Consider the following 20,662-nt stretch of genomic DNA (forward strand, 5'->3'; position numbering starts at 1 on the left):
CTCTCTCTCTCTCTCTCTCTCGTGTGTGTGTGTGTGTGTGTGTGTGTGTGTGTGTGTCTGTGTGTGTGTGTCTGTGTAGCGGGATTGTCATTCAGGTTCCAGGTGCTTTCCAGAAACAAGACTTCTGGCACTTAAAAGAATTGATTTAAAACGCTAGACCGTAATGCCTTGGGGAAGCACAGAAGCAAAGCCCTAAGCGCAAGCGCGTTTCTTTAGGAATGAAAAGGAGGAAGCTTGCCAGCCCCGGCGGCGAGGGAGCCTTAACCAGGCAGCGCGGCCCTTTTGGCTGAAGGGGTCCGGGCGGGCCCGTGCGCTCGGAGAGCCGGCCTCCTTTCCAGATCTTTCCGTGCAGCCTTCTGCCGGATGCGGGGCTCGCTCCGCGAGGTCCGGGCCTAGGCCGGGCGGCGCGGGAGCCCTGAACGGCGGACCAGGGGACCAGGGGGTCGGTGGAGCGGGCGGCGCCGCGCGTTCGTTAGAGGGCGCTCAGGGGCGCCGCCGCTTCCTCCCGCCCTGCCACCCCTCCCCGCCAGCCGGGGCGCACGCAGCCGCCGGGCCCCGGGGACCGAGCCTCCACGCCGCCCGGGCCCTGGAGCAGGGAGGGCCGCGCCGCCCGCCGCCTCCTTCCGCCGGCCATGCACTCTTCCGGCTCCCGCAGCGCGGGCCCGGCCCCGGCCTGGCCGAGGTAACCCGGGTCGGGTCGGGCCGGGCCGGGCCCGGGAGGCCTGGGGGCGGGGAAGGTGCCGTTGGTCGCGTGGCCTGCGAAGGAGGCGGCGGCGTCCCGGGGGCCGAGGGCGCGGTAGGCCCCGGGGAGGAGGCGGAGGCGGGGGCGCGGGGCATCGCCCGCCTCCCCGGGACCCGCCCCGGTGACAGGTCCGGCCTCTGAGTCCCCGCCGCGCCTCTGTCCGCAGGCAGCCGCGAGGGGACTAGGGCGCCCGCGCGCCCGCTCGCGCCTCGGGCCGCCTGGGCCGCCGCAGCCGCGTCCATGACCGCGACCCCCGGGCCGGGGACTCCTGCTGCCGCCGCTACCGCCCGCCCTCGGCCCTGCCGCAGCTCGCAGCCCGCGCCCATTGAGGTGAGCTGGCTACAGGGACCCGGCTGAGGGGAGACCCGGCTGAGGGGAGACCCGGCTGAGGGGAGACCCGGCTGAGGGGACCCGGCTCGGGGGAGCCCGGCTGAGGGGAGCGGGCTGAGGGGACCCGGCTCGGGGGAGCGGGCTGGGGAGACCCGGCTGAGGGGACCCGGCTCGGGGGAGCCCGCCTGAGGGGAGCGGGCTGAGGGGAGACCCGGCTGAGGGGAGCGGGCTGAGGGGACCCGGCTCGGGGGAGCCCGCCTGAGGGGAGCGGGCTGAGGAGACTCGGCTGAAGGGGAGCCCGGCTGAGGGGAGCCCGCTGCGGCGACCCCGAGGCCGCCCCCCTCCTCACCTGCGAAATCGCTGCCCGAGCCTCTCAGCTGTGCGTCTCGGGCGCCCTCCGCATCCCTCGCCCCTGGGCTTCACCTTTTAGGTCCCGCGCCTCTCCCCTCCCCCTCCCGCTGGCCTCCTCTCACCTTCATCCTCTTTCCCGGGCCCCCTCTCCTCTCCCCTCCTGTCCCCTTGGAGACTAGGGAAGGCACACCCCCAGCGGCCGCTGGCGCGGGCGAGCCCCTGGGGAGTCCCGGTGAAGGCATGGCCGGGCGAGCGGGGCGACCGCAGAGGCACGCTGCGCGGGGCCACCACCGGCTAGCGGGACGGCTTGGTGGTGGCTAAATATATTCCGCCGTGGCCCGTGCCGCGGAGCAGCTCCCTTGACCTTGCGCGGCTCCTCCTCCTCCCCTCTGTCCCCTCTCCCTGTCCCCCTCTGGAATTTGACCTCGAGATCGCCGCACCGGGTTCTGCACCGGGAGGAAGAGCTTAGACCCTTGAGCTTTCTATTATTTGTGTGCGGGGAGGAGGAGACGGCTGCGCTGCTAACTGCTGTAGACGTGTTGCATCCATTTTCCCTTTGAAATGATTTTCCCTTTCGTCTCCAGAAAGACGGGGCCGCTGCCAGTGTGAGAATGGCTGTGACCGTGGATGAAGCTCCATGGCTGGGCTGGATGGTAGCGAAAGCCCTGATGAGATTTGCCTTCATGGTCGCCAACAACCTGGTTGCTATCCCGTCCTACATCTGCTACGTGATTATACTGCAGCCCCTCCGAGTGCTGGACAGTAAGCGCTTCTGGTACATTGAAGGACTCATGTACAAATGGCTGTTAGGCATGGTGGCTTCCTGGGGATGGTATGCTGGATACACAGGTAAGAGTGTGAGCGTTTAATGCATATGAACCAATGTGCAATGCTGTGCATAAGTCAGGAGCCATGACTGAATATATGTATTAACAATTTGTGTTGAGATTGCTTTGGCTATTGGGAACAACAACAACAACAACAACAAAAAGTCTTGTTGGATTTCTCATCAGAACCTCAGCCAAGGATGCCTGATGTTTTCAGAAAGTATAATTTTATAATTAAACATATGTTGATAGCTTCCTTAGTGTATCCAAGGATGCCTGATGTTTTCAGAAAGTATAATTTTATAATTAAATATATGTTGATAGCTTCCTTAGTGTATTTTTTATGTGATTGACATTGACTTATTAAACATGGGCTGCAAAAGCTATCATAGAGGAATAGGAATGCATTATGTAGGACTTTGAGGGCTTACAAAGTGAAGATGTAAGATACTTAGTCCATAAGCATTGATATTTAGAAAAGCTGTAGAGCCATATTTCTGCCAAGACAGTTTAATAAGTTTTTCATGTAATATGATACTTCACTGAGTTAATATTTTAAGCCAAACCCACCCCCCCATTTTTGTTAAGTATGTTTCTTTTGTTTTCTAGAATTTATATTTCATCTCATAAATCTGACATTATTAAATTTTTAATTGCATTTTGGAGAGAAGGAGTAACACTATGCTGAAGTGGACTTTTAGAGTACTAAATGAGATGTGTTTATTTCCTACCTATAACCTATTTTGAGAACTTCATTTCTGCCTAAATGCTGTATCTTCTTTTTTCCCCCTTTTGATCCTTTCTATCATTGATTATTTCTTCTTTAAGATTAAAGTAGAACAGAAATAAGTAAGGAGGTTCCTAGCTAGCTCTTGTGACACGTAGAAATAAGGAAATATAAAACTGGTGGCCAGGTTCCTGAGCGACTCTGCTGCAGTTCACAGCTAAGAAGAGTAGAGGATACTGGACGGGTCAGGGAGCAAGGCAGTCCTCCATTTTAGACGATCTCCCCCTCTTTCCTGCACACCCTGCATCTGCAGATTGTATCCATGCACATCAGAAAAGAGCTGACAGCACACACACGGGTCTGACAGACTTCTGCCACATGAGAAAATGTTCTCTGTTGCCCCCGATGAACACTTTTCCCCTCCCATCATTGGCATGTACTACTCTGTGAGCCCTGGGGTAGTATATGTGTTGCTTCTTTGTGATGAGCTGTTGAGATTCCAGCATTTTGGGGGGTACAGTGGTAAACACCTCATCCTTCTCAGTGCCTGGTAGCATAGTGATGGAGAGAAAACAGAGCTCCTGCTGTAATGTTGAATCTCATCTTAATTGTATCGCTGTCCTAAGGGTGCCTTTGCTTACTGTAGTTGGCTTTCCCAAATGTGCTATTTATTGTTTGCTTGTTTTAAACGAGTTTATAGACTTTCAGAAACGGCTATCTTTCTACTTAAAAAAAATGAAATAACTGAAGTGTTTGTTCTTGTATGTAATACATATCTATTTGTATCATCCTGATGAAAGAAATTGTCCATTGACCTTGAGAGTGTGAGAATACAGCGTTGCTGTTGAAGTTAGTCACTTATGGACATAGCTTGGTGGCAGCAGTGTCCTTGCTTTGTTTTTTCCTGAGACAAGATTGTGTTTCTGTATCCTAGGCCACCCCTAAACTCAGCTTCCCAAGTGCTGGGATTTCTGCACCTGCCTCCAGTGTGTTTTTAAGCAAAGCTTCTTGGGGCATCTTCTTTACTGACTACAGACCTATGAGTTTCTTTTGCCTCCCGCTTAATATAGAGGTCGTGTGACCTCTATCTATATTTTAGTCTCTTTGAAACATTTGCTCTTCTTCGGGCTACTGACTGTTGGCAATGTGATCAGTTTCTCATCAGATTTTAGTTTGCATATTTTCATTGAGTTTTCTCATGAGCAGAATACTTGATTATAGAGTCTGGTCACAGTCTGATCATAACAGGACAGTTAAGAAGTCAACCAAAGTAGAAATGACTTTGTTGAAAGCCTGAGTAAGGTTTAAAGAAGCTAACCTGCATAGGAGCCATTAACTTCTTTCTTTGCATTATGTATCTGATTTCTTCCCTTTCTATTAAGAGGACAGTAGGCATTTTGTTTTCCTTTCTCTTTGCTTAAGTTTCACAGATGGAAAATTGAACAATGTCAATTTAATTCTCAGAAGATCTGCTCAGTAGCTCAGTATTAGAATACTTGCCTAACATGCTTAAATTTCTGGCACTACAAACAGATAAGGTTCCTTGTTAATGTACAGGAAGAGGCAAACATCATAAAATGAATCCTTCAACACATGTGATTCTTGTCCTTAAGTCTGTGAACCTTTCTTTGTGGGGTTTTTTTTTTGGGGGGGGGGAGTTCCTTTTGTCAGTGCACCTGCTATCAACTCCAGTGCAGGTTAGAATCTTTACGCTTGATGAGTTGTCAAAGAAGTCATCCCTATACTGTTTGTTCTCCTGACTGCCCTGCCATGATCATACCAGCAAGTTTGTGTTTCAGAATAAAAATTGCCAAAATTTTGTTAAAACTTAGAAGGAAGTTTTAAATACCAGTTAGAAAGCTGAAAAGTAAACACTGATTTACAATAACAAATGTTCAAATTGTGGCATTTAAGTGTAAGGCAAGATGATTGCCCAGCTGAGGACTATGATGATGATGTAGCCTACCCTGCCCTACGTGGTGGCAACTAGCTGCATGTGAATACTTAAAGCAACATAAAATTGAGATTCAGTTTGGTTACACATACATTTCAGCTCTTAGTATTGGGTGGCTTAGGGTCTCCTGAACTGACAACTCTGTCATCACAGAAAATCCACTGGACAGAGCCAATACGTAGTCCTTTAGGCTTTTGTCTTTTACTTAGGAAAATTTCATTTTATTTTTTATCAGGAGAACATCTTTATTTTGATCTGACAAATTTCTGGGCTAAGTATATGGTAGAGTACTTGCAGGTTCCTTTGGGATATACAGGAATATCCATTATAGTTCTGTGAAGAGGCCCTTCAAACACACCTGTGATTCTTAGACGAGCAATGATAAGACCCATGAGCCTAAGAACCTTTATTGTTATTGTTGAGTGTTTTCTCAGATGGGGTCTCATGTTGACCTGTAACCTAGAACTCCCTCTATAGCCCAAGCTGGCCTTGAACTCAGGGTGATACTCCAACTACAACCTCTCATTTGCATGCTGGATTATAAGCATAAACCACCATGCCTGGCTTCCCAGAATTTTGTATTTAGTTTGTCTTCTCAGAGATGGACAACTACTTATAGACACAAAAGACAGAAAGGGTGTTTTCTGCTCTGTCCACCTGTTTCTGATTTTGTCCTGTCAGATGAACACATTTGTTAAAAGGACCCTAAAGACCATGGGGTTCATGCAGGCTCACTTGGTGGTAGGGAGTAATGAAAATTGCTACCACTAGCTCAAATGATATATAGATAGTTCATACTGGGGACAAGCATCATATGTTTTGTCCTGATACTTTGAAGGCAGTCTGAAAATGATACTAGCTTAACCAGTAATCTTCTGTGTGCATTACTTAGACTTGAAAGTCAGCCTATCCCTCCTCTGATTTAAGTAAAGATTGTGGCAAATTGTCTTCTGAGATATATATATATCTCAAAATATGTTTTGACTTTCATCCACTTATTTTGGTAAGGTCATCTTTATCCAAACACATTTAAAGTCTCAATACATTAAACAGTTTAAAGATACTCCCTGTAAGTGGAAGCTCCAGAATATCTACAAAAGACTGAGAGTCTTTGGGCCATAGTCTGGCTAGCAGGAGTGTGGGGACTTGCTGCCAGGCTGGCTTTGCTTAGCAAATGCTGTTTTCCTTAGATGATATTTACCTGTGTTGGCTTTAGGGAAAGCTGATGCAGATTAGGCTTAGTTTCCTCCTGAGCCCAGACTTTGATGTTCATCTTTTTGCTAAGAATGTATAGGGTATTTTGTTGTTATTTTAATTTAATTATTTCACTGTGAGTACAGGTAGTATCTGAAAAGCATTCTTCTGATGGGAATGAGCTCAGAACTCTTGAGTCAGTGATAATGATCCATCTTACCTCACTAGTTGGGTAAGATGCTTGCCTGTGTCTTACCCACAGGGTCTTTGTTATAATCCTAGAGCCTGGCTTGTTGCCTGGTGTTTGTGGGGTGCTTGGTAAGTGTGTTTGTATATTTGAGATAGGGTCTCATGTTTCAGTCTAACCTAATTCACTGTGTAGGTGAGATTGACCTTAAACTTCTAACTGTACTCTCTCTACCTCCCAATTTCTGGGATTATAGATTTAAGCCACTCCATGGGGGCTGGCTTTTGTTTTTTTTTTTTTTGTTTTGTTTTGTTTTGTTTTTTCAGGAGATGAAAGCTAGGGCCACATACATGTGATTTGAAGCCCCTGAGCCCCCAGTCCAGCTTTCTTGAGTAACCTCTTTCCTTTTTTTTTTTAAAGAAAAGAAAATTCCTTTACTGATTGTCTTCTGGATATCAAGGGGACTACAGGCTACAAAATATAAACCCCAAACCAGATCATGTGAAATTAGTATTTTTCATTTAATTTCAGGATGGCTCAGCAGCACTGGTAGGGAGATAATGTAGATAATGTACTGAATGATGGTCTCTCATGGAGATGTCCTCCTGCCTGATGAATGGCAGTGGTAGTGGGCAGTGAGAGGGTGTGCAGACAGTACTTAGGGAAGGAGAGACAGGTTTCGGTTTCCTGCTTTGGGGGCTTACCACTGCCCCATTAGGGAAATCTTTCTCTGTAGGATTTCCCCCTAATTCTATCATCAGCACTTAGAATAAATTTAAAATATTTGAATAATTTGTCATGTTGAAATTTGTTATCTTTGTGGCAATGAAATGGAGTTAGTTAATTCTTAGTGAAACATAAGCTGAGTAGTCCTGAGCATTTCCGTTTAATGAGTTTGCCATTTGACTTTATCACTTCCCTATTTAGTCGTTTCAAATTTAACAGCAGTTGTATTAGTCTGGCACTATTACTATCCCCTTTGTTATTGATGTTGAAGTAGAAACAAAGGTTTTACAGTTACTTCCCTTGAAGCATTAACTGAATTGATGTTTGCCACAGTTTATTTTTATATTGAAAGAGCCAATATTGATCTTAAGATCATGTTCCTAGAGTGTTTCTTAGTTTACTATCTTCTGTGCCCTTAGTTTCAGAGGTGTGAGCTCTCTGAAGTAAGTCCTATGTCTGAAAGCAAAGCCACAACTGTGGATTTCTGTAAAAAGCCAAGATATTACTACTTTATAATGTTTTAGAAATTGAAATTTATAAAATCACACTTCCTCTGTTTTTTGATTTTTGTTGTTGTTCAGTTATTTAAGAAGCTTTGTATTTTTGTCTTATTTCTTTACATCATATTCTTAGTTCTCTATTTAATAACCCTGATGGAGAAAGGTAAAGTTCTTTTTAATCCTCCTTCCTTCCCCTTTCCCATCTCTATCACTGGGTTTTAGTCATTTTTCTGCACAACAGTATACACATTGTGCTCTTATGTGTGCTTATATTCACTGATTCATGTACTTCAAGGTTGTGACATTCAGGGATCCCCCTTGAATTTTCTTCTTACAGTTGGTTATTCGCTTTTATATAGTGTTGTGGCCTATAGTTTGTTCTGTTTTATCAGTCTTATCTCTATCTGTTTTTGTCTTTTTATTTATTATGTGTACAATGTTCTGCCTACATGTATGCTTACACCAGATCTCATTCGGATGTTGTGAGCCACCATGTGGTTGCTGGGAATTAAACTCAGGTCCTCTGGAAGAGCAGTCAGTGCTCTTAACCTCTGAGTCCTCTCTCCAGTCTTCTCTTTTGTCTGTTCACTTAATTTACTGTAATGGTCATCCAGCTGTTTGGGGAAATTTTCCCAGTCATCCCTTGGTTTATGGAAACTCATCCTTTAGTACAGATTGAGTTTTCCAAATCTAAAAATCCAAAAATCTGAAATGTTCCAAGACTCAAACTTTACACATAATGCTACAGAGGAAAGTTTCTCATCTGACCTCATGACCAGTCTTGTGCAAAAAGTTTGGCAACTAAAAATACTGTGTAAAACTACCTTCTTGCCAGGCTGTGGTGGTGTACACCTTTAATCCCAGCACCTGGGAGGCAGAGGCAGGCAGATCTCAGAATTTGAGGCCAGCATGGTCTACAGAGTGAGTCCCAGGAATGCAAGGGCTACACAGAGAAACCCTGCTTGAAGAAACAAAACAAAAATACCCCAATGCTCTCTTCCCCCAAAAAGCCCTACCTTCTTATCTCCAGGCTGTGTATATAAGGGATATATGAAAAATGAATGACTTTCCTGATTATACATAGGCTTCTTTTCCCATAAATCTCATTGTATATATGTAATTATTTTTAAAACAAACAGACCAGTAAACTGAACTTTTAACTACTTTTGGCTTCAGGCATTTCCAGCAGATTACAACCAACCTGTTGTTTCTCAGTGAGGGATCATGGGAACAAAATAAGGGTATTTTCTTATAACATTTTCAGAACTTCCTTTATATTGCTTTGCCCTTAAAGGACAGCTTTACTAGGTTATACAATCCCTGGCTTATACTTTGACGTAGTGCCTTGTACAAATGCCTCTGCCATTAAATGGTACTGCAGAGATATTGAACACTAACTTGAATTTTCTCTCATTATTAGCAATTTTTTTTCCTTTTGGTTTAGGTGCCCAATGGATTCTCTATTTATCTTTGATATGCAGTAACTTTACTAGGATGTATTGCTTGGTTGTTGAACCCTGTTTTTCCTGATACATGCATGATCTTTATAGATTCCCCCCACCCCCCAAAAGGGTCTCAATATATAGCTCTGACTGGCCTGGAACTCACTATATAGACCAGGCTGGCTGTTGATGAACGTTCTTTCCTGCCAGCCTGGTTTCGCAGCCACCTCAACCTCAAATAAACAAAGACTTACATTAATTATAAAACTGTTGGCCGGTGGCTAGGACTTCTTATTGGCTAGCTCTGTCTTAATTATTAACCCATTTCTATCAATCTAAGTATTTCCACGTGGTTTTGTCTTACCCGAGAATGATCCGGACCTGTTACTCCTTTGGCAGCCTACATGGCGACTGCTTTCTGCCTATACTTCCCAGAATTCTCCTCACCTCCAAACCCTGTCTATCTTCCTGCCTGGCCAATCAGTGCTTTATTCATCAACCAATAAGAAAAACATATATACAGAAGGACATCCCATAGCAGCTGATCACAAACTCACAGAGATCTGCCTGACTCTGCCTACCAAGTTCTGTAATTAAATGCATGTGCCACTATGCCCAGTCTAGATTCAAATTTATATCTTTCTGTAAGCTCTTTTTGTATGTATTTTATGTTAATTATTTTCTGCTTAATTATCTTTAATTTTTATATTATATTTGTGTGTGCACACATGTGTTACAAGCACTTCCCCATCAGCCCACAGTTGTGTCACAGAGACTCTATTAGTTATAAAGCTGTTGGCCAGTTACTAGTGTTTCTTATTGGCTAGCTCTGTCTTACATATTAACCCATTTCTATCAATCTGTTTCCACGTGGTCTTATCTTACCAGAGAGAGGGTCTGTACCTCTTACTTTTTTCAAGTTCTACATCTTGACTCATCTCTACTATGTATCCCAGAGTCCTCCTTGTCTCGTAGTCCCGCCTATTCTGCTTTCCTATTGGCCAGCAGGGCTTTATTCATTAACCAATAAGAGAAATGTATTTACAGAGCGTCATCTCCCATCACATGTGTGTGTACTACAGTGTATGTGTGAAGGTCAGAAAACAGTATGAAGGAATTAGTTCTTTCCTTTTATTATGTGGGAATCAAACTCAGGTGGTCAGTCTTGGCAGTAAGTGCCCTTACCCATTGTGCTATCTCCCAAGTCTTTTTCCTCTAATTCTTTTTTTTGTTGTTATTATTTGAGACAGAATCTCATGTAGCTCAGGCTGGCTTTGGACTCTGTATGGATCTGAGAATGACCTTGGTCTCCTGATTCTCACAGTGCTGTGTCACACATCACAGTCAGCATTCCCCTTTGATTTTGACACGACACTTCTTCTGTTTACCTCTGTCTTTAATACCTATTTTCTGAAATGTCTTTTCTTTGTCCTCCTTTATATTTCCTCTTTATTTCTATGATTTAATTTTTGTGTGTGTGTGTGTCTTCCTTGAATTCTGCCAGCCCATACAGCCCTTATTCCTGTAACTTGGACATTCTCCTTTGAGTTCTTATTTTTATTTTGTTTGTGTGTGTGTGTGTGTGTGTGTGTGTGTGTGTGTGTGTGTGTAGTTTTATTCATAGTAGTAGCTTTTTTCATTGAGTCTTGCAAATTCATGCAAGAATATCTAGTCACAAGTTTTACTTTCTCTGTTATAATTGAATATTCTCTGATAATTGATTTGGTTGCTCATTTCTGTAGTTTTTCTCAGTTATTGCTATGACAGGCACTTTTTTCATTCCGTATAATATAATTGCTTGGATTTTCTGGAGCTGCTATTGTAGAAGGTTTGGATGAAACCAGATAGATTTCTTCTTCGTGTTGCACATACAGCACCTGGATGTGTTTATATAAAGCTTGTTTCTTTCTAAGTCAGACTGAGTCTGGGAAGCCTTATATGGCCAATTTTGGATGTTACACTCATTCCCTTGCAGCTGTGACCAGACTGACATAGCCTTTACAGAACCATCAACCCTCTTACTCAGGAAGTGCATTGCTAACTTTCTTTATTCCTTTCTTCCTTCCTTCCTTTCTCTCTTTCCTTTCTTCCATATATATGTGTGTATATGTATGTATATAAATTAATTGCCAAATTTAAAATGTAGGTGTGTTCCATAAACCAGCTGGCTGCTCTTGGAGAATGGAACACTGAGCAAAGCTCTCTTGTCTGGAGCTATGTAGCCTGTTTCCTTTAGGTGAGACCTGGCCTATATTTTCTTTTTCAAGCAATCACTTCCTTCTCTTACCTTAGTCTACTTTAGTCATTTGCATTACCTGCATGTGTAGCACGAGTTCTAATTGATCTTAATAATAAAAACTCACAGACAAATATTGGGTTAAAGTTAAAGGTCAGAGAAGCAAAGTGGTCAGCTACTAGAGAGTTCTTACCTCTACCAGTACTCAAACGAAGGGGCACTGGTTGCCTAAATTGCATCCATCTACATAAACCTCAGACTCCATGAGCTCCTGTCTCCTGCCTTATATTCCTCTCTCTGCTCAGCCATATCCCTTCCTGTCTCCTTCTCCTTAGTTCTGAGATTAAAGGCATGTCACTCCAAATGCTGGGGTCACCTTTGTGTGAGCCCTGTTTCCCTTTTAGACTGGATCAATTTCATGTAGCCCAGGGTAGCCTTGAACTATAAGAGATCCATCTGTCTCTGGAGTGCTGGGATTAAGGTGTGTGCCACCACTGCCTGGCCTCTATGGATAACTAGTGTGGCTAGCTTTGCATTCTGATCTTCAGGCAAGCTTTATTTGTTAGATCATAAACAAAGTTATCACCACATGCATGGATCCTGAGACTGTAGTTCTAACTATCTTCTTCTGTTGGAGAAATAATAGTTGTTTTGTATTTATATGCTGTAATATAATACAATAATATTAATAGCTGAAACTAGCAGACTCTGATTTATAGTGGTTTGTCAGTGGGCTCGCCTACTCATTTCATGGAGAAGAGGGTTCAGTGAAGGGCCAGCAGCAAGAGCTGTAATCAGTTTTTCAAGCCATGTGTCACCTTTATGTTTACTATTTTCTGCTATTTGTATAGTCATTAGTTAGTAAAACATGTCATTTCTTTTTCTTTTCTATGTATTGATGTTTCGCCTGCATGTATGTCTGTGTAATGTAATATATATATATATATATATATCCACAGAGGCTAAAATAGGGTGTCAGGTTCCCAGGAACTGGGGTTACAGATGGTGGTGAACCATCATGAGGGTGCTATGAACTGAGTCTGGATGGTCTGGGGCAGCCACTAGTGCTCTTAAGTACTGAGGCATCCCTCTAGTCCTCTTATTTCTTTTTATGAGTACAGTTGAGTGACATCTAGATCATCAAAACTTAATGATTTCTCAAGGGGTGTGGTAGTGCAAGCCTTTGATCCTAGCACTTAGGAGGCAGAGGCCAGAGGATCTCTGAGTTCAAGGCCACTTTAGTCTACAGAGTGAGTTCCTGGACAGCCAGGCCACACCGAGAAATCCTGTCTCGAAAAACCAACCAAACAAGCAAAATTTTCTTTACTGTTTCTTTTTATTTTAATTGTAAATAAAAATTTCCTCTTTGACCAACTTTATGCATGCATGTAACGTATTTTAATCCCCATCACCCTGCCTTATTCTTCTGAATGACACCTTCCTCCCAGTAAACCCCTTTGACTTCATGTCTTCTTTTTGTTGGGTTGATGAGGGTTGTTTGCATGGGCACAGGTGCATTGGCAACTTCCCAGTGGTGACACCATTGAAGAAGCTGACCAATCTCCTCCCAACAGCCATTAGCACCAGTTAGCTTAGCTAGGAGTAGGGCATCATCACTCCTCCACTACATAGGCTAGAAGGCTGACCAGCTTGGCCTTGTGGAGGGACCACAACTGCCATGAGTTCACGAGTGCCGTGGTCATGCCATATGCAGAACAGTACTCCACAGTACTCTTCCAGGCCCTTTCCATCCTTTTTCCTGTGATGTTCCCTGAGACTGAGAGTTGGAATAGATGGCAGTTTAGGGCTGAGCACTCATAGGATCCCGTGCATCTACCCAGCAAGGCCAGTAAAGATGAGATGAATAAAAGGTTAGTTATGTTACATTTCCTGCCAAGGTTTAGTAGACTTGATAAGACTCTTTTATCAAATACTTTCCTAAACTTTACAAACTTCATTAACCACTAAAGACCTAATGAAGGGGCCTGGGAAATGATTCAGTGGGAAAAGCACTTCTCACACAAGCAGAGATTTGGATGTAGAGGATCCTCTGAATGAGCTTGTTAGTTAGCAATGCTAGCCAAAAGATGAGGTTGGGCCACAGTGAGAGATCTTATCTCAAAGTATAAGGTGGAGCATCATTGAGGAAGTCTTGGGCAGACACATGTGCATCCATGTGCATGTGTACCTCCATACAGGTGTTCAAACATGTGCAAACATGGTATGATTTAAAATGCTTTGTTGTTGTTTTGTTTTCCCAGATGGCTTCTCTGTGTAACTTTGGAGCCTGTCCTAGAAATTGCTCTGTAGACCAGGCTGGCCTCACAGAGATCCTCCTGTCTCTGCCTCCCGAGTGCTGGGATTAAAGGCGTGGGCTGGTTAGAAGTGTGCTAATGCTGTAAGTAGAAGCTTATATTATTTGATAGTTTAGGGAACAAAATATTTGTAATTTAAATACATCAAGATGTTTCTAGGAAGGTAAAAGTCAAGATGTGAAGGCAGGAGGGTTATCAGTTTAGGCAAGACTGGGTAGGCTATGCAGTGAGATAGATCCTCTCTCCAAACAAGGTGTGTTTGGCTCCAATGTCAAAAAATACATAAAGTGTAGTGTTGGTGTTAAACATATATAAATACTGTAAATTGGAGTATAATTTACATGCCATAAAATTCATCATTTTAAAAGTATGCAATTCAGTGTTTGAATGAGTATGGCCCCCATAGGGTCATGTATTTAAATGTTTGGTTCCCAGTTGGTAGACGGTTTAGGAAGGATGAGGAGATGTGTCATTGTTGGAGGAGGTTTCAAAAGTCCATGCCAGGCCCAGTCTCCTTCTTATTTGCTCTCTGCCTTTATCTTTCGGATCAGATAAGCCCTCAGTGGGACAGCCTGCTACCATCTTTCCTCAGATAAGCCCTCAGTGGGACAGCCTGCTACCATCTTTCCTGCCATGATGATCATGGACTAACCCTCTGAAACTATGAGCAAACCCCCAGTTAAATGCTTTGTTTTATAAATTGTCTTGGTCATGGTGTCTCTTCACAGCAGTGGAATAGTAACTAAGACAAGTGGTGTCAGTATAATCACATGGTTACTTATTCATAACCATTGTCTAACCCTAGAACATTTCATAACTCACAAAGAAAAATTCCAAACCCATTAGCTCTTACCATTCCTGCCCCCTCTTTGCAGCCATTAATCTATGTTATGTGTCTATGGATTTTTCTATTTGAAATGGAATCAATCATATGATACGTGATCTTTATCATCTAGCTTCTTATACTTAACATACTGTTCCCATGTCCACCTATATGATAATATGTGCCAGTCCTTATGCCTTTGTATAGCTGAGTAATATTCCATTGTCCAGATGGGTAACATCCTGTTTATGTATTTAGTAGGTAATAAATGTTTCCATGGTTTGGTTATTCCAAATAGTACTGCTGTGAACATTCATGTGCAAGTTTGGATTGACATTGCTTTCAATTCTCTTGGACCTAGGAGTCAAATTTCTGGGTCATATGATAATTCTATGTTTAACTTTTAAGGAACTGCCAAAATGTTTTTCATAACAGCTCTACCATTGTATATTTCCATCAGCAATGTAGAGGTTCCAGTTTCTCTCCTCCTTGCTTATACTTTTTTCTTCAGTTTTGTTGTTTGTTTTGGTTTTAATTCTCACCATTCAGATGGATATGAAGTGCAAGTCTCCTGTGGTTTAGAATTGCATTTCTTACTGACTAATGATATTTCCATGTTTCTTTTCCTGTCTGCTGCCCATTTTTTTGTTTGTTTGTTTGTTTTGTTTTGTTTTTAAGTTAGATTGCTTATTGTTTGAAGGTATATTTTGCTTTGGTTTGGGAGCCTGGGCCCCAGAGTTGGTGTTAGAGACGGTGTAGTCTTTAAGAGATGGTGCAGAGTGGGGGCCTTGGGAGCCCATGGGTAAGTCTGGGTAAGCCCTGGAAAGAAGCTGATATTTATTGTGAGACTGATCATTGAAAGGATTATTTTGAAAGCCTGAGGCTGGCTCCACCCAGCCTCTCTCACATTCCTGTTTGCTGAGTTGATTGCCTGCTCCTGATACTGCAGTCTGCTCTGAGGTAGCACAGGGACAGTGGAGAGCCTGCCTGTACAATGCCATTTGGATCTTCAGCCTCCAAAATGGTGAACATTTTCTTTATAAAGTTAGCCTGCCTCTGGCATTTTGTTATATCAATGCAAAACTGACTAATACAAGATTCTTGGGCCAGGTGTAGTGGCCACACATCTTTAATCCCAGCACATGGAAGGCAGAAGCAGACATCTCTGTGATCCAGCTTGGTCTACATAGCTAGTTCCAGGCCAGAGCTATACAGTGAGACCCTCGAGATTTTATATATGTATATATTTGGATACTTTATCTGTTTTGTACATTGCTTTATTGTGTTTTTTTGTTTTGTGACCCAATCCAAGCCAACCCAAGGTTATGAAAACTTACACTTATTTTTCTTTGTAAAGAATTTAGCTTTTATATTTAGTTTTGTGATCCATTTTGAGTTAATGTTTCTATATGCAATGAGGTAAGGGAGCTTTTTACTGTCTGTCTTGACTATATATGTGTGGTATGTATACATTTGTGATTGGGTGTTTGTATGTAAGGGGTGCTTATGCAGGTCAGAGGTTAACTTCAGGTGTCTTCTTGGTTGTTGTTTTGGTTTTTTGTTTTTGTTTTTGTTTTTTTAACTTTACTGAAGTAGAGTCAGCTGTTGAACATGGAATTCAATGATTCAATGAGCCTAGCTAGCTAACTTGTCTCAGGGATTCCCCTGTCTCCAACTCCCAAGTATGCTAGAATTACAGGTGGGCCACACCTGTCTACTGTTTCTGTGGCTGCTGGGGTTACCTGTCTTCATGCTTGCATGGCAACTCCCCAAACCTTTTTATTTATCTGGTTGCCCTCTCCTCGTTTTCTGAGACTATTTCTTACCCCTAGGATGAATGATCTTGGTGTCCTGTGAAAAATGAGTTGACCATAGGGGTGTGATTGATTTTTGGATTCTCAGTTACCTTCTGTGGTTCTGTACTCAATACATGCCACTCTGCCTTGTTGCTGAAGCTGTGTGGTTAAGTTTGGAATGTTAAATAGTTTTTGTTGTTGTTTTGGTTTGGTTTTTGAAGCAGGGTGTTACTTTTGTGGGGTATCCACCAAATAAGACTACTTGGACATAGGTTGAAGCCAGTAGAAAGTATTTATTACCAACTGGCCTGTTCAGGATCCCAGTGTAGCCCTGGACCTTTCTCTAGATGAGGTTTTAAGCACAAAAAGCATGCTTAAAGTTGACAAACTTTAGTTAACAAGAACTATTAGCCAGAAACAGAACTACAGAAGCAACTCTTGCCCTTGAGTTTACACATTAGTGTGGGAGACACCGGCAGTTAAAATAACCAGTTAGTCACAGCTATGAAAAGTTCTCTAAAGAAAAGCAGAGGGTCTGTGAGTGTCCTAGAGGACACAATCTGAGACTTAGTGGTGTCAAAAAGAATAGCTTGCTTGTCTGCATGATGTCACAGACTAAACTGGTGAGATAGAATTTGTGTTGAATAAGTAGGTGCCGGCCCATTGAAGCCAGGAGGAAGGGTGTGCACAAAGGAAGAGACAGAGGTTTGTGTTGGGTCACAAGGGAGAGCAGACTGGCTGCAACCATGAAGAAGGGAGTGTGAGGGGGCAGTGGAGGGTGGGAAGCTAGAGAAGCCAAACTCTCAGAGGCCTTGAAGTGCCTAGATGTTTGTTGATTTTTCTAGATGGATTTAAGGGAGTGATGAAATGGATTCTTACTTGATAAACTATACCATGGTTGCTTTGTAGGAATGGATTAGAGAAATGAGAGTGTGTGGGAGGATGCAAGGCTCCCCAAAAGATTCTCGCCATGTCCAAATGGAAGTTGATTGGTGATGGCAGTGGGGTGGGGAACTGGTGAACTAACTGGGGAGTTATAGGAGGGAAATTGTCAGAACACAAAGGTTTGGACACGGAGGGTGAGGTAGAGGGATAGGTTACAGGGATGGATGTCTATGAGGTTTCTAGTGGGAGCAGCTGTGTGTGTATGATGGGAAGCCCAGAGAAGGAGAGACTGAAAGAAAGATAGAGGAAACACATCCAATGGAACAGTGTTGTAGATGTGGGTGTGCACAGATGTGGGTATGTATATATGTGGGTGGGCACAGATGTAGGTGTGCACTGTGGAACTCCAAAAGAAGTCTGAGCCAACTAGGGAAGTTTGGGGACTTGTCAATGGGATTTAAACTTGTGGAGCTGGGTCAGAGCACCTAGGGCAGTGGTTGTCAACCTTCCTAATGCTGTGACTCTTAGTACAATTCCTTGTACTGTGGTGACCCCAAACCATAAAGTTATTTTCATAACTGTAATTTTGCTACTGTTATGAATTGTAATATAAATATCTGATATGCAGGATTTGTGATATGTGACCCCTGTAAAAAGGGGTTGTGACCCACAGGTTGAGAACCACTGACTTAGGGAGCTTTGCCAAGGGAACTTAGTCTGAGACCACCTCTCAGGATGTGTTAGTGCCTTGAGCAGCAGTAGGAGTGAGTACACAGTCAGCAGTGCAGGGATGGGGTTGGGAGCTGAGTGCTTCTGCAGAGTTTCTGTTTGTAAAGTGATCCCTAACATTTTTTATTGCATTTGGCAAGAACAGTTTCATTGAGGTGGTAGAACTAGAAAGTAGATTGGAGATGAGTGAGAAATGGGAAGGGATCAAATGGAAACAAGTTTGGCTATGAGGGAATGATGGTGACAGCTGTGGAAGACAATACTCAGAGTCAAGAGAAGGCTCCTTTCTTTCTTATTTCCCTTCATTTTTAAAATGGAAAATTCTACATCCCAACCCACTTTGGGTTATACCTGATAGAACAGGGTCACTTATACAGCTATGGACCACAGCACTTCTATCCTTGGTAAAGGCCAGGTGGCTGAGAGAATGCCTGTGCATGGGGAGTACTAAGTGTTGGGCCTCGGTGGCAGAGACAGCTGTCTGGAGCTTTGTGGTGTCCTGTTAAAACAGAAGGTGGCAAAGCTCCTCCCCAACAGCGCCCTGCACCTCCTTGGGACAGTCTCCCACTCCTTGATGTGTTGTAGCCACACCACACTCGTCTCTCCCTGTTTTCCAGCTTCCACTGTCCCCTGCTTTGGGGACCTTGTTGGCATTGTGTCTGTGACTGTGGCTCATGACCATTAGCTTGAGTCTCTGCAGTGTACAGAGGGTCATTAAGTATTGACCTTGAAAATGTGTGCTCCTTCTTAACGAATCTTTTAGGGCTGGAAAGATGACTCAGCAGTTAAGAGCATTGGCTGCTCTTCCAGAGGACTAGGGTTCAATCCCAGGCACCCACATGGCAATTCATTACTGTCTGTAATCTAACACCCTCTTCTAGGGCCTCAGGCACACATGGTGGTATATTGACATAGAGGCAAAACACCCATAAAAAAGAAATTTTTTTTCTTTTACTTTTTTGGTTTTTCAAGACAGGATTCCTATATGGTTCTAGCTGTCCTGGCCTTGAACTCAGAGATCCTCCTGTACCTCCTGAGTGCTGCAATTAAAGGTGAATGCCACCACCACCCAGTTTAAAAGCATCACAGACTGAAGTTGGGTTGTGTATGTGCCTGTGTTTCTTCTCTGTACTGGAAATCTAACCTAGGGCATCCAGGGTACATATTCTGTTACCAAGCTAGGTTCCTGCCCTTGTTCTTTGTATTTTCATTTAGTGAGAGAAGAACTACTGTATATAGGTAGGTGTGTGTGTGTGTGTGTGTGTGTGTGTGTGTGTGTGTGTGTGTGCATAACTCTGTGTGGGTATTTTCTGTGATTCCTTTTCACCTTTTGATCTCTTGCTGAACTTGGAGTTTATACGATCAGCTAGACTGTCCAGCCAGTTAAGCCCACAGACTTGCCTGCTATTGCTCCCCTAAGGCTGAGGTACTGGGAGTCTAACTTAGGTCTTGATGCTTCTGCTGGAGGACACTTTACCAGCTGCTGTCTCCCCAGACCTTTTGGCATTAGGAAGAATGTTCACACTTGGTAGAGTTAGGAGTGGCCCACTGTTCTGTGTGCTAGCTCTGCCTCTTACCCACCCTGTGCACTGGTGTTGCTCCTGTCTCTTTAAAAGTTGTTAGTTGCTTCCGGGCAAAGATCTGTGGTTCTTTCTTCTACTTGAGATGAAGGTTGGAAGGCTGTGGGCCTTGGTCTAAATCCAGTCACTGCTTCAAAACAGTTTTGTAAGTCTCCTCTAGCTAAGAAATTTTACTGCTGAACATGTGTAATCAATCTGATAATTCAAAAACACTTTAAAGTATAATTAAATACAATATTCTTGCCCAAGAAAGAATTCCATTCTTTTCATTAGTAGAATTGTTATCACAAAGAGTTGGATATTTTTGAATTTTTTGCCAATAAAAAAATCTGCAGAATTTTTTTTTAAGATATTAGGTAAGTACCTATGTAGTATCCTCAGGCTTGCCAGCTCTGCTTTATTAGTGGAAAGTCATAGCTCTGCTTTGTATTAGTTACTGTTCTGTTGCTGTGACAAAACACCAAGCCCAAGGCGATTTATAAAAGAAATCATGTATGGGCTCACAGTTTCAGAGGCTTAGCATCGGTAACAGGGGGTAGGCACTGTAGCAGAGGCAGCTGAGTGCCCACAATGGCTCTCTGATTATAGCAGTCTTCTGTGACTGTTCTAATACATTGTTGCAGAACTGTGACACAGCAGATGAGTCTTCTCTCAAGTTCAGATAAAGGTTCATCTGGCAAAGGGGACAAAGGCTCCTCCACCTCATGCCCCAGCTCTCTTGTCTCCTACAGCTTCAGGCTGCAATCCTGGGCTGTAGCTCTGCACCCATGCGCCCCCCCCCTCCTCTGGGGCAAGCTTCAGGGTCTCTTATTGGCCTGGAGCTCATGACTTAGGATAGACAGGCTGGCCAACATGGCCCAGAATCCTCTTTCCTCTACCACCCCAGCATGGGGTTTATAAGCATGTATCAATCTACCTGGTATTTTTATGTGGCTTCTGGGCATGAGATTCAGGTTACTGCTTGCAAGGCAAGCACTTTACTCACTAGGGTATCTATCTCCTAGCCCCCTCCTCATCCTCCATCCTCCTTTTTAAAAAGGAGTTTTTGTGTTTTGAGACATGGTCTCTCTACATAAACCTGGTTGGCCTTGAACTCACAGAGATCCTCCTGCCTTTGGTACCCAATCAAAAGGTTGGATTGAAAGATGTCCACCACCACACCCTGCTTCCCTATTTCTTAAAAGGACAAGTGTAACTGGATTTAAGGTCTTCCTGGATAATCCAGGGTAAACCCTTCTTTAAGGCCCTTGAATGATCACATGTTAAGCCATGTAAGGCAGCATCTACAGAGTCTGGGAATTGCCCTGGACAGGAGGAA

The 20,662-nt window shown here is 43.7% G+C and overlaps 1 protein-coding gene across 1 annotated transcript in view; it reads left to right on the forward strand.

Annotated features, from left to right (window-relative positions):
• Positions 1-542: 542 nt before the first annotated feature.
• Positions 543-20,662, forward strand: part of Lpgat1 (lysophosphatidylglycerol acyltransferase 1) — a 56,005-nt gene continuing 35,885 nt past the window's right edge. Inside the window, exons 1-3 of the mRNA XM_051186652.1 lie at positions 543-682; positions 909-1,072; positions 2,008-2,272. Of these exons, the coding sequence (XP_051042609.1) occupies positions 983-1,072; positions 2,008-2,272 (355 nt within the window). The 5' untranslated portion in view covers positions 543-682; positions 909-982. The remainder of the gene's footprint in view (positions 683-908; positions 1,073-2,007; positions 2,273-20,662) is intronic.

The sequence above is a fragment of the Phodopus roborovskii genome, unplaced genomic scaffold (genome assembly GCF_943737965.1).
Source record: "Phodopus roborovskii unplaced genomic scaffold, PHOROB, whole genome shotgun sequence".
In the NCBI taxonomy this organism is placed as follows: Eukaryota; Metazoa; Chordata; class Mammalia; order Rodentia; family Cricetidae; genus Phodopus; species Phodopus roborovskii.